This window comes from Zootoca vivipara, chromosome 11 (genome assembly GCF_965207765.1).
Source record: "Zootoca vivipara chromosome 11, rZooViv2.hap1.1, whole genome shotgun sequence".
NCBI lineage: Eukaryota > Metazoa > Chordata > Lepidosauria > Squamata > Lacertidae > Zootoca > Zootoca vivipara.
In genome coordinates this window covers 52,655,957-52,670,192 of record NC_142594.1, presented here as the reverse complement: position 1 = coordinate 52,670,192, position 14,236 = coordinate 52,655,957, and the positions used below count along the sequence as shown (strand labels likewise).

General features: G+C 48.7%; 1 protein-coding gene across 3 annotated transcripts in view; it reads right to left on the bottom strand.

The window, feature by feature from the left end:
• Window positions 1-4,926: 4,926 nt before the first annotated feature.
• ZBTB47 (zinc finger and BTB domain containing 47) overlaps window positions 4,927-14,236 on the bottom strand; it is a 36,753-nt gene continuing 27,443 nt past the window's right edge. For 2 of the 3 annotated variants that reach the window (XM_035129966.3, XM_088653370.1), the window contains exons 3-6: window positions 13,799-13,946; window positions 12,035-12,150; window positions 10,342-10,486; window positions 5,109-7,171 (exon numbers count right to left, since the gene is read on the bottom strand). In XM_035129966.3, coding sequence (XP_034985857.2) covers window positions 6,768-7,171; window positions 10,342-10,486; window positions 12,035-12,150; window positions 13,799-13,946 — 813 coding nt within the window. In that variant the 3' untranslated portion in view covers window positions 5,109-6,767. Of the gene's footprint in view, window positions 5,064-5,108; window positions 7,172-10,341; window positions 10,487-12,034; window positions 12,151-13,798; window positions 13,947-14,236 lie in introns of those variants that run through there. The other variant, XM_060280947.2, reaches the window with a different exon arrangement.

Sequence of the window (14,236 nt, the reverse complement as noted above, 5' to 3'; positions counted from 1 at the left end):
TTTGCTGCTTCCTGTCTTATTTACTCGCTTTCGCTAATGAGCACTGGAATAATGAAAGGCCACAATGGACGGGCTGGCAGGCATTTGTGTAAGAAATTTGCGGAAGGAAATTTGTGCAAGCAGGCAACCAATCAAGTTTGGCAGGAGCTGGTGGGCAGTTTCCAAAATCTTAGCATGACATAATATATGCAGTTCCCTAAATCTTAGTACAACTTACAGGTAGGTACAGTGGTGCCTCGCTAGATGAAATTAATTCGTTCCACGGGTCTTTTCTTATAGCGAAAAACTAATCTAGCGAATCCCATAGGAATGCATTGATTTTTTTTGGATTCTTTTTTGCCCATAGGAACGCATTACAGTGGTGCCTCACTAGACAAAATTAATTCGTTCCACGGGTCTTTTCTTATAGCGAAAAATTTGTCTAGCGAATCCCACAGGAATGCATTAATTGAATTTCAATGCATTCCTAAGGGAAACCGCGATTCGCTCGACGAATTTTTCGTAAAACGCATTCGTCTAGCGAGGCAACCTCCGCTCAAAAAATCATTTCGTTAAGCAGGGCATTCGTTAAGCGAGGCACCACTGTAGCCGTGTTGGTCTGAGTCGAAGCAAAATTAAAAAATTCCTTCAGTAGCACCTTAAAGACCAACTAAGTTTTTATTTTGGTATGAGCTTTCGTGTGCATGCACACGAAAGCTCTTACCAAAATAAAAACTTAGTTGGTCTCTTAGTACAACTTCACCCTCTTTTATCTACTGACCTGGGAGGGAGCAGCAGCTACAGAGAAGGCAGAGTCACTCAGGGAAGGCAAGCGAGACCTTGCAATCTTGCCGAAACCCAAAGCTACGTAGCCAGCTGTTCTCTGTACCCTCAACTTAGACATAGTCACAAATTTCCTATTACTGAGGGACTCCCCGGAGTCTTTTTTGCTTCTACCCAGACAGATGGACAGGGGGAAAAAACCTCAGGTATATCTAGGTATTTCATGTTGATGCCTAGGAATCTGAAATCTGTGACTTACCTGGCTCAGTGGCTGGGCGTGAGAGTATCTGATGTTTGCGCCTGACGCTTCCTTAAGTGCCCACTGTGTCTTTGCAAGAGAGGAAGAAGGGAACAAGTTTTCTGCGTCCACATTGATTCTTTGGTTCTGCCTCCCAACTAGCTTCCCTGCCCACCACCCCTCCAGCTCTGCAGTTCTTTGTCCACTAGCCCAGGGGAGTTTGAACAACCTGAAGATGTTCTGGAAATCGGAAGGCACCGACCCTCTTGACTCTGCTCCTTCTCCCACAGATTCCTCTCTCTTTCTCCTGGGGTGGCTAAACCCTCAGGTCAAACCATGTGATCCAGTAACCTCAGACTCAAATCGTTTGTTCCGCCTTATATTCCCAACTTCCCCCTGAACATCTCGACAACAGGTGCTGAGGCTCACAAACAACTAGACACACAGAGGTTTTTCCTCCTGGGAAAAGAACGGCACGCGTACTCAGATCAAGAAAGTTCCGTTTTATTTAGGTGTAAGATTTGGAAACAGCTCTCCAGTTCCTCCCCACCACCCACCCCCTCAAAAAATGTTCCATGACAAAAGAGAACATTTTGGTGACGATTAAGCAAGGTCCCACTGTCCATTGAGTGTTTGATATCAATTGGAAGAAGCAGGGCCTAAATAATATAGTTATATATATATTTCTTTGAATAAAAAAAAAAGCATTAGGAATGTTTACGGTTCACATGACAGATCAGAGACCCTCAATGCTCATTTCCAATTCCCTAAAAAAAGATGCTGACAGTTACCAAGCAGCCTGTCGTAGCAAAGGAGCTGTTACCAAGGAGTTTTTCATAGTGAAACCTTAAGAAAGTTAGCAGGCCAGTACGATATGCCAGAAAGAAAGAAAGAAAAAAACAGGCTCAATTTTGTAGTCAGCCCAAGTTCTGAAGGATGTTTTGCACTCACGCTCACCTGTCTTTTCTGTAATGTTGCAGGACAGACGGGGCCAACTTGGCCTCCCGAAACCCCTGTAGAAATGGCTTTGCCTCTTTCTAGAAAGCAGCTCTAAGAAGCCTCAAATAATCTATTCATAGCAAGCCTGGGCATTTCCTTCTAATCTTTACTACTTTTGTTGACTGGTGTATACTCACAAAGTAGTAAAACACCCGAGTTAGAATCATAGAATCATAGAGTTGGAAGAGACCACAAGGGCCATCCAGTCCAACCCCCTGCCGAGCAGGAAACACCATCAAAGCATTCTTGACATATGCCTCTGCTTAAAGACCTCCAAAGAAGGAGACTCCACCACACTCCTTGGTAGCAAATTCCACTGCCGAACAGCTCTTACTGTCAGGAAGTTCTTCCTAATGTTGAAGTGGAATCTTCTTTCTTGTAGTTTGAATCCTGCTTAAAACCCCAAAAGACAAAAGGTGGGTGGTCCTGCAGACCTGCCAAATGGTCCACAGGGGTGTGGGGAGATAGTGGCCAAGCAGGAATGAACTCGCTGCTCAGCCGCTGATGGGATATCCTTGCCGGGAGTGATTGCAGAGGGCAGGTCCCTGGGGGCAGCCAAACCTAGGATTGAACCCCCGCTTATGAATCAGCTGGAGCCTGTCCTCTGCACCCGCCAGCTGACATCAACTGCCCACTGAGGTAACGTCATCTGATGTACAAGTTGATACGGTTTCATGCGAACGACCCCATGGACCAAACTGAAACCCTGGCTGGCTGAGACTGGCCTGCAGGCTGGAAGCTCCCCACCTGTGATAAATGCGGGGTGAACTATAATGATGAGGAACAAACCCACTCACCCACCAAGGCAGCCGTTTCCCTTAGCTTGCAATCCTTGCAACAACCCTGCAAGGTAGGTCAGTATGATTACCCCCATATTGAGAGGGGAGGGAATGAGAGGGCTGAAGCCGAGAAGGAATGGCTTTCATATGGGCAATGGGAGCCATTTTTACGGCAACGGTAAGACCCGAAACTTTGGGTGGGTGGGGTCAACTGGTTTATTCGGAGAAGGACTCACTTCTGGATAATTTGGGGTGGGGTGGGAAGCGGCCCAGCATGCCATCAATGGTCCGTGGCACTTCCAAGGCTCCTCCTCTCTGGGGGCTATGGCCGCAAATTCAACACAACTCTCTGGAAGCTTCTGGAACAATACTCCATGTTACCTACATGCAGGTGGTTTGATTTTAAGGGGAGAAAACTGGGCACGCTCCCCCTACCTATTCCCCCCTCCCCAGCTTCCTCTCCTGCCAGCAATGCAGTCGGTCTTTTCTCCCTCTGGGATCCCATCTGGATCTGAGAAGCAGGGGGCTAGGGGGGATAGGTATCCGGGGACCGATTAAGCTTGCCCCTAACACACACGGATCCTTTGCAGCCAATGGCACCTTCCCTACATGCACAGACTAGCATTACGCATAGCTGCCAAGTCTCCCGTATTCCCCGGAAAACCCCCGTTTTTCCAGCTGTTCCCAGCCGGAAAAACGGATTCCCAGCCGGAAAAACGACTTCTGGTGCGGCGGCCATTTTGGAACAGGGCAGAGTAGCATCAAAAGTCGCTTCTGAGCATGCTCCGCCCAGTTCCAAAATGGCGGCAGCGCTACCTCCGGTCTGCTACTTACGGTCCAGTCCCTTATTTCTCAGGCAGGGACTTGGCAGGTATGGCATTACATGGCCAAAAGAGGTGCGGGGGGATAATGGCCCTGCCTCCTCCCTCTTAGGCTCAGTTTTGCCCTTATACAACTCAGCAGGGTGGGAGAAGGTGGTGGCCTAGCGAGAATTTGATCTGCCTGCTGCTGGCTCTGGCGCCACCTACTGATGGGCTCCCCACCTTCGGCCCTACCAGTCCCAATAGGAACTAAACGCCACTGGCCAACGGTGCCAAAGCTGCTCTCTCTCCCCTTTCTCCCCCGGCACCCTTCAAATTTGAGGATAAACAGGATAAACGCAAGTGGTGGCTGTAATCATTGACCGCGGAGTGCTGCTTCCCTTGCAAGTTAGAAAGTAAAAGCATATGCAGGTTATTCACACGACCGTTAAAATGAAAGTTTGCAATATATTTCCCAGAACGTTTCTGACGCCACTTCTTTCTTTTTTAAACCAATGCTCTCAGAACTCAGATCCTCCTCCTCCTCCCAACCCCCCCACCCCACCCCACCCCCCAGCAGATCTATATAGAATAAAGTGCTTCGTTGTAAATATTTTCTGTTTGTAATGCTAAAAGAGAGAGTCCCCGATACACACAGCTTTTTAGTTTCACTTCGTTCTTGGCATATTTGGGCAACGGGTTTCAAACTCTGTAAAAAGCAACACGTTCAGAATATTACCTTTGAGGCATGTGGAGTCATGTTACGTTGCCTTTTTCTCTTTCTCCAAACTGATACGAGGTGGTTGGTTTTTTTTAGGAGGGGGTGCAGGAAATATACCCCCTCTCCCCAACGCTAACCATCACTCTGTAAAGTCTCTTGAAGTGGTTGCCACGTCAGACAGTCAAACCGGGAAAGCCTCTCTTACGAAGAGGCCCGCAACGTCTTCTTCCCAAAGGGTTCGACGCCGCGGAGTTTTGTCCCGACGCACCTAGCAATTATTGCACCGTCTCGACCTTTTCCCCCACCCCACCCAAGCCACAACTTTCTCGCTGCATCTTTTACTGTCCGTTTGTTATGGCTGTTGTTCCAGGGACCAGCCCTGATTCAGTTCACACAAAAGACACACACATACACAAACAAAAAACAAAACCCAAATACGGAGAGAGGCAAAGTGGTCTGGGCGTCTTAGCTGAAGAGGAGCTGTGAAGTTTCAGGCAAAGGAGGAGAAATTGCCGAATTGAATACCCAACGAGACTCGTAAGTTGCGCGTTGCACACGGACCTGTCCATGCGCATGTGTGTGTCTTTTTTTTTTTGCGGCTGCTCAGGTTCTGCCTGTTTTCCGTAGGGCTTGAATGAGGCGTCTTGTCTTTGAAATGAACAGAACCGGCTTAGCGGTGGGAGGTGGGCAAACTGGCCTGCTAATTTCATTAGCCCGCAACAGAGTCCGGAATACCTTACCAGCATCCAAACGAGGAAGAGTTACTACGATGGATTAATAAAGTGCAAAAAGGTTAAAATAATAAATTCTTTATGTTACAAAAAAAAAAAGGCCAGTGATCCTTCCCCAGGCCAGCTCAGAAGCATTTGGCAGAGGAGAAAGTAGGCAGGTACGACCTTAACGGAGTTTGCTTAGTGCATTAGCCCACTGACAAATTACTTGAATTAACAGAAGGCTGTAGATCAAGTGCCGGTTTGCCCCTGTGCCCGTATTTCCGTTTCTCGGGTACACAAAGACTCTTCCATAGAGCCTGCTTGTCTTAAATCCATGTAAGGGTGAGAGGGGGGTCTGTGCACCAAGAGGGAAATCAAGAGAAGGCCTCTTCTCCTCTGGTGCAATTTCACAGACCATCAACGAGGTTGAGCCTCGTCTCTCCCATTGTACGGGGAGGAACGGGTCCCTCGAGCAGCAGAGAATGGGAAGTCACAAGTCGTGCTGATACCGAAAAGATGGAGAAAGGGGAGGAAGGGCCGGAGGCTCAGTGGTTAGAGCAGGCACCCCCAAACTTCGGCCCTCCAGAAGTTTTGGACTACAATTCCCATCATCCCTGACCACTGGTCCTGTAGCTAGGGATCATGGGAGTTGTAGGCCAAAACATCTGGAGGGCCACAGGTTGGGGGTGCCTGGGTTAGAGCATCTGCTTTACAAGCAGAAGGTCCCGGGCTCAATCCCCCAAGGCATCTCCTGGTGGGGCTGGGAGAGACTCCCCGTCTGAAATTCTAGGGATCTGCTGCCAGTTAGTGTAGACAATATTGAACTAGATGGACACAGGTCTTGTTTTGGTATGAAGGCAGCTTCCTGGGCTCTTAAGGAATGGAAAGCTGGCCTCTGGGGGGGACACAACATCCAGCCACTTCCACAAATCGTGGCATCGACCACACCCCGGACTTGCTACTTCCCCGCAGCTCAACTGCGAGAGGAGGTTTCACTTTCCCCCATTCCTTTAGAGAGAAAAACGAGAAGGCGCAATGGGTTCTCTTCCAAGCTCGTTGGCTTGCATGAAAGTTTCTCAGCCCCAACCAAGCTCCAAGGTGGAAGACAAGGGACCTTCTGGCCCTCCAAGTACTGATGACCCATAGTGGGTCGGGAGTGAAGGGAGGTGGTTTCCAGCCACACCCAGAAGGCCACAGGTTCAAGGGAAACACTTCCAGGGAGGGACGCCATATGCAAAGTGGTTGTTGAGAATGGCAAATGGGGAGAGAGTACTGCTCAGGGGCTTCGCCTTAGGGCAACTGGTTGGCCACTGCGAGAACAGGATGCTAGGCTAGATAGACTGAGTCAGCTGGACTCTTGTTATGTGCTCACCTCTCCTCTCCACCAGACGTGGAAAATGCTCTCATTCGAGCCATCAAAACCCAACAACAGCCTTTAGCACATCCCAAGATCTTCAGAGCAAAAAAAGAGAATAAAGGACGGCGGCGGCATTTGGTCTACAGCCTTACACACGCAAAGAAAGCATAATATAACCTTCAAATTCTATGCAACTCAAGCAGCAAAGTTGGCTTGGTCCTCCTGCTCAGAGTTGAGAACCTCAACCTCTTCAAGCTGGAGGCAAATAGACCAGGCCCTGTTAAAGAAGAAAAACCTGAACCAACGGCTGCCAATGACGTTCGTGACTGACACCTGCTGGGCACTTACTGGATTACAGGCCGGTTCTGTACCCGCACGCTCAACAGCTCGGGCAGGGCCTAGTTGTTCAAGTTCACCCTGCTGCCTGGGAAGAGAGGCGGCGGTGGTGGCAAGAGCGGCGGAGGAGGGATGCTCTGTGCGTGCACATGCATGAGGGGCAAAGGGAGCGCATGGGAATGTGGCGGGCCGTGCAGCGGGACGCCCGTGGTCTGGTGAGGCGAGCCGGCGGCCTGAGGAGCAGCGAGGCCGATGGCGTTGTTGCCGTTGGGGTCCGAGGCCACAGGGTTGCTCACCCGGAAACACTTCTCCTTGTGCGCCTTGAGCATGTTGGAGAAGCGGAAGCGCTGCCCGCAGACGTCGCAAGGGTAGGGCTTCTCCCCCGTGTGCGTCCGGCGATGGCGCTTCATGTTGGGCCGGCTAGTGAAGCTCTTCCCACAGATCTCGCAGATATATGGCTTTTCGCCTGGGAGAAAAGGGAGAAGAAAGATGGCGGGAGAGGCTGTGTCACTGAAATTCTACTCAATATTGATCCGGAGCAGAACTCCCAACGTATAGTTAGCAGAGTAACAACTTACAACACGTTGCAGGATTCCCAAAAAATGGACCAGAGGCAATTAATTTCATCCAGCAGAGCTTTACTGCTACTGAAGGTAGACGAGCAAATACATTCAGGATTGGCCCTGTCCATGAGAAATCTAGTTGCAGCAGACTTTAAACTTAATAATAATAATAATAATAATAATAATAATAATAATAATAATAATAATTTATTTATACCCCACCCATCTGGCTGGGTTTCCCAGCCACTCTGGGCAGCTTCCAACAGAAAAATGAAATAAAATAATTGATTAAATATTAAAAGGCTCCCTAAAAAAGGGCTGCCTTCAGATGTCCTCTAAAAGTCTGGTAGTTATTTTTCTTTTTGACATCTGGTGGGAGGGCGTTCCACAGGGCGGGTGCCACTACCGAGAAGGCCCTCTGCCTGGTTCCCTGTAACTTGGCTTCTCGTAGCGAGGGAACCGCCAGAAGGCCCTCGGCACTGGACCTCAGTGTCCGGGCAGAGCGATGGAGGTGGAGATGCTCCTTCAGGTATAACTTATAATAAGTCTAAACCATAACAGTAAGCATACGATGTACAGCAGTAGTGTCCAAACTTTTTTCAAAGAGGGCCAGATTTGATGAAGTGAAGGGCCGTGAGGGCCGACCAAAAGAGCCAACCGAACTTGTTAACCTTTTTTTAGGATTGAAGTTGCTGAGCTTTTTTTATGATTTTACCCCAAAGTTGTTGAGCTTTTTTTTAGAGGCTGGATTAAAACGACCAGCGGGCCGGATTAGGCCCCCAAAACGGACTTTGGACATGGCTGATGTACAAAACACCACACCAGAAGGGAAAGAGAAAGAAAGACAAAAGAGAAAACAAGACTCCTTCTGGCCCTACTTTTATAGCCAGCATGACCTTGACTGAAAGAGATAAGAGAAGCAATTTAAACCAGCTGCACTCAGCTTCTCTGAAGGAATAGCCCAAACATCAGGAACCTTCTGCTTGTTTCTTTCACACAGAGAAGCTTCCCGAACTTTCTTGAATTAATTAGAATAGGAAAGATCTCTCTACACATCAGATCAATACTTTCTGCACTAAGAAATGCAAACTGACACTCTGGGATTAAAAGGAATCGGCGGGGTGGTCATGCCAATGGGGGCAGTGGCTCTTTGGGAAAGCTGAGGCCTAGAAACCTGTTCAAAGTTGGCTAATTTAATATAATTATATATCATCAATGAATTGTAGAGCCAGTTTAGCAAAGCAGGACTATTGTCGTTATTCTGATTATTGATTAAATTTGTATACTACTGCCCTTCCTCCAAAGATCACAGGGTAGTTCGCAACATAAAAATGCAAAATGACCCAGGAGACTAGGGTTCGAATCCCACTTGCCCAGGAAGCTTACTGGGTGATTTTGGGCCAGTCACCGCTTCTCAGAATAATCTGCCTCACAGGTTTGTTGTGGGGATGATTCTGGGAGACAGGACCCACCTACCCACAAGGCTTCCAGCTTTCCAGAATTCAGTCACGGTTTATTGTTGACGTTTTGTTATGGTTGCTGTTTTGAAATTCTAGCGGTTGTGTAAGGGGGAGGGATTACAGAGAAACCCCCCCCCCTTCATCAGAAGCAGCCCGTCTCCAAGCAGTCATGAGAGCGAGGGGTCTGAAGGGGTGAGTCAGGAAGCGGGGAAGGAGTGCCAGGGCTCTGGCAGGACTAGAGAGCCCCTGCTCCATAGGCAGGAAGAGAGAGAGGCGGAAAGAGTGGACAGGAATAGGTCAGATAGAAGACCCGTCCCTCCGACGCCGGAATTGAGAAAGAAGAGGAAAGGGAGGCGCTTCTCAGTTCCGAGGCTTTTATGCTGGTCAAAAACGCGGAAGAGTTTAGTGCAGGAATCTGACTCGAGTGGGTAGACATGAAATGAGCAATCCGTTACACTGTAAATAATGTGCACCAATAAAAACGTCTGAAAGACAAGCATGTGGACGGTCGTTACTCAAGAGTAGTTGCAACAAACCCTGACAGGTTGCTTGTGTATTGTTCTCACTGTTGCAAGCTTCTTTGAGCCTATTTCTTTCTTTGAGGCAGCGTACAAATAAAGTGATAATGACGATATATCTATTTACCTGCCACATTTCCCCCTGACAGGAGACTTAAGGCAGCTTAGAAATAAAAGTAAGAACTGCTAAACAGGGGGGGGGGGGAGATCATTAATAACGATCAAACATAGATAGAATTAAAACGGCATGCATATATAAAATCTGTTGAAAATAACTGTAATAAAAACAGCACAGCACTAGCTCTTTAATTAAAAGCATTCAATTGCCCCCCCCCCCAAAAAAACCTGTTGGAATAAGAAAGTATTCACAATTTTAAAGAAAAGTTTTGCAAAACCACTTGGGGCATGGGGCAGGACAGAAGAGGTAGGTTTGTGACGTTACAGGCACTGGTCAGTCAGTACTGTGCACAGCTGTGGAAATGAGGCTGGACCATACCCGTCAACCACCTCATGAGAAGAGAAGAATCCTTGGAAAAGACCCTGATGTTGGGAAAGATGGAGGGCACTAGGAGAAGGGGACGACAGAGGACGAGATGGTTGGACAGTGTTCTCGAAGCTACGAACATGAGTTTGACCAAACTGCGGGAGGCAGTGGAAGACAGGAGTGCCTGGCGTGCTCTGGTCCATGGGGTCACGAAGAGTCGGACACGACTAAACGACTAAACAACAACATACCCGTCAACTCCCGGATTGAAAAATCCAGGATCAGCAGCGGCGCAGCACCAGACATGCATAGAAGCAACTTCCGGTGCCGGCGCTGCCCGATTTCCGGTGCCTAGACATGGGCAGAGTGGCACCCGAAATCGGTTCTGCGCATGTCCAGAAGGAGCCTCCCCGGCCGGCAGGAGCTGCTTTGAAAATCCGGGGGAATTACGAGATATTTCGCCATTCGGGATAACAGTGGGAAACGGCTTTAAAAACGGGGGTTTCCCACGAAAAACAGGAGACTTGGCAGCTATGGGCTGGACTTAAGACTGGGAAAGCAAGAAACAGAAACTTGGCTGGTTTGTGCACCCCGAGCCATGGATCCCTTACCTGTGTGTGTTTTCATGTGCTCGTCAAAGTACTGCTTCATGTTGAAGTCCTTCCCGCACCACTGGCACATGAACTGCTTGTGACCGATGTGGATGCTCATGTGAGAGCGGAGTTGGTACTTGTACTGGAACCTCTCGTTGCAGTTCTGGAAAGGGAGAGAATGGAGATATGGAATAAGAAAAAGCAGAAAGTTTGCATGACAGAAAGATCTCTGTTGTATTAAACGAAAAGGTCCATTTCATTCAGCAGTTTTATTTATATCCTGCCTTTCTTCCCAGGAGCTCAAAAAAGACGTATTACGCTACTATCCTTCCCACAGTATCTTTAATAATAATAACAATAATAATAATAATAAATTTTTATTTATACCCGGCTAAGACCGGGCTCAGGGCGGCTAACACCAAATATAAATACAGTAAAAACATTCAAAACAAAACAAAACAAAACACCCAAACAAACAGTTGATTAAAATATAAGTTAGAATACAGTTTAAAATGCAGCCTCGTTTTAGTGGTAGGCTATAGATCAAAGCCATAAGGGGAGAAAACGTCAAATATTCACCGGGGCCAGCTATCCATGTTGGTTCTACATGGGCCAACAAAACAGCTGAGGGAAAATTTATATACAAAATCCCATATAAGGGGTTCCATCAAATAAATAAATAGGGGGTTAGACTGAGTCCAGCCCAAAGGCCAGGAGGAACAGCTCCGTCTTGCAGGCCCTGTGGAAAGATGTCAAATTCGGCAGGGTCCTGGTCTCTTGTGTCAGAGTGTTCCACCAGGCTGGGGCCATAACTGAAAAGGCCCTGGTTGAGGCCAATCCAATCTCCTTGGGGCTCGGGACTTCCGAAGTGTTGTTATTTATGGACCTTAAGGTCCTCCGCGGGGCATACCAGGAGAGGCGGTCCCATAGGTACGAGGGTCCTAGGCCACACAGGGCTTTAAAGGTCAAAACCAGCACCTTAAACCTGACCCGGTACTCAACTGGGAGCCAGTGCAGCTGGTAAAGCACTGGATGAATGTGATCCCGCGGCAAGGACCCACAAAACAACCCTGCAAGATAGCTTGGACTAAGACAGGCTTCCTCAACCTCGGCCCTCCAGATGTTTTGAGACTACAATTCCCATCATCCCTGACCACTGGTCCTGCTAGCTAGGGATCCTGGGAGTTGTAGGCCAAAAACATCTGGAGGGCCGAGGTTGAGGAAGCCTGGACTAAGAAAATGCAGCCGGCCCAGATTCACACAGGGAGTTTCAAACACTCCACCTTGCTGCGTGGAAGCAGGATGGCTACGGGCTGCAGAAGAAGAGGCCTTGAATCATAGCTGCCAAGTCTTCCGTATTCCCCGGGAAACCCCCGTTTTTCCAGCCGTTTCCCGCTGGCAGCCCAGATTTTAAAAAACCCCGTAAATCCCCCGGATTCTTACCGGCCCGGGGAGGCTCCTTCTGCGCATGTCTGGAGTCTCTGGACATGCGCAGAAGCGATTTCTGGCATGGTGGCCATTTTGGAAATGGGCAGAGCATGCGTAGAAGCAACTTCCGGTGCTGCTCTGCCCAGTTCCAAAATGGCCGCAGCGCGACTTCCAGTGCCGCGCTGCTGCCGATCCCGGATTTTTTTAATCTGGGAGTTGGCACCTATGCCTTGAATACAGAACAGTCCAAGTTCACACTGCAAATTAGAAAGCAGGAGCTCACCTCACATTTGAAAGGCTTCTCCCCTGAATGCTGCAGAGAGTGCACCTTCAAAGACATACTTCGCTTGAACGACTTCCCACATGTTTCACAGGTGAACGGCATGTCCTTGGTGTGAGCTGCAAAACAAGGGAGAATCGCGGTTACCAGCTAAAGCTGTACTGTTAGGAATGAGCCAAAAGACACGGCCAGCAAAATCGTACGGGTTCAGCTCCTGCCGGAACTAAGAGCCGGCAGTGTCCGGTCGTGCAAGCGGTTGAGCGGCCGCAAAATCTGAACAGCCTCCAAAACCTGCACTTAGAAAACTAGCAGGTCAGGAAGGAGAATGTACAGTGTTTCCCAGACTTGGGTCTCTAGCTGTTTTTGGACTACAATTCCCACCATCCTTGGCCACCGGCCCTGCTAGATAGGGATGATGGAAGTTGTAGTCCAAAAACAGCTGGAGACCCAAGTTTGCAAAACTCTGTGCTAGAAATGATCTTCCTGACTCTTAAAGAAAATGTTTGTTTTTTTAATTGGTTTTAGCAAGGTCACAAGCAATACAGGATCCGCGACTGAAAATACAGCAAGGACTGCAAAGAAAAACAATACTGGCCATAGTACAGTAAAAATTAAGGCTTGGAGTTGCTTTCTATCTGTGGGGAACACTGTATTTACTAGAGTCTAATGCACCATCGAATATAATGCGCACCTGTAATGGTGTTGTTGCTGCTACTCTCGAGTAAGGACGCCCAAGTCCATACTTGTCTTTAAAGATTTTATTGTGCAAAGTATTTACAATGCAGAGATAGCAGAAAAACATGACCTCCTAGTCACTTGCAGAATCCGGGAGTGGACGTTTCCTGTTCCGTGACAGGCACCCCGAAACGCCTCCTTCCGACCTTACGTTTAGTGGCGCGCCTTGATTCGGGCGCCGGAAGAGGCTGCCTGTTCCCCTCCACCTCTTGGACAAGGCGGTGCAAAGGCTCTCCAACATCACTGAGCCTTGCCACCTCCATAGCGCTAACTTCCTCATTCCCCCCCCACCTGACCCACTGCTGCTGCTACTCTCACTGGGCGAAGAGCTGGCCAACAGGATGGGGGGAGGTTCCCTGTAGGAAGGTCCCCTGACAGCACCTTAATTTTCACAACGTAATTTGGCCAAAAAAGGTGAGTATTAGATTGGAGTAAATATGGTAGATAGACAAGTGAGCAGTAAAGCATGGCATCTCTCTCCTTTCTGCAATCTGTTCAAAAGTACAGTTCAGCAAGAGTGGCATTGCTCAAACCAAACATAGAATAGAATCATAGAGTTGGAAGAGATCCCAAGGGCCATCCAGTCCAACCCCCTGCCAAGCAGGAAACACCAACAAAAGACTCCTAAAGTGTTTCACCAAACCAAACCAGCGTTTCCTAACCTGGTGGCCTGCAGGTGCTTTTGGACTACAATTCCCATCATCCCTGATCAGTGGTCTTGCTAGCTAGGGATGATGGGAGTTGTAGTCCAAAATCATCTGCAGTCCACCAGGTTGGGTGTGTGTGTGTGTACTGAACCGTTCTTTTAAAGGCACCGATAAAAGCAAAGACTGAAAAGGGGTTATGTGAAATCATTAGAACGTAAGATGAAGCCAGGCTTGGAAAGGTTTCATGGGGCAAAGCCTATGCCCTGATTTGCACCTGAGAAGGTGGGTCATCTGCACAGCGCTGAAACACTGCCTGTTGCTGGGTGCTCCTCAGGGGGTGCATACCTGCTGCTGCACATGGACCCCCCTCCCCGGCCCCACTCACCAACCATGTGCTTCCGGACATGCGCCATCGTGTAGAACTTCTTCTCGCAAATCTCGCAGGAGAACTTCTTCTCTGCATAGCCGTGGACTATCTTGTTGTGCTCGTGGAGAGACCACAGCTTCTTGAAGGCTTTCCCGCATGTGATGCACTGCAAGGCAGGAGGGGAGAGTCAGGAAGTCCTGGGCCTGGCAAAAACGTATGTGCAATTCATAGAGTTGGAAGGGACCCTGAGGATCATCGAGTCCAACCCCCTGCCATCCAGGAATTCTTCACCCAACATGGGGCTCGAACCCACAACTCTGAGATTAAGAGTCTCATGCTCTACCAACTGAGCTATTCCCCAGTTGCTTTTATTGCACTGTGGGTTATCACGCCAAGGTGCTTCGAAGGGAGTGGCTCATGAACAGTGCTTTGCACAGAGAAGGGGTCCCAGATTCA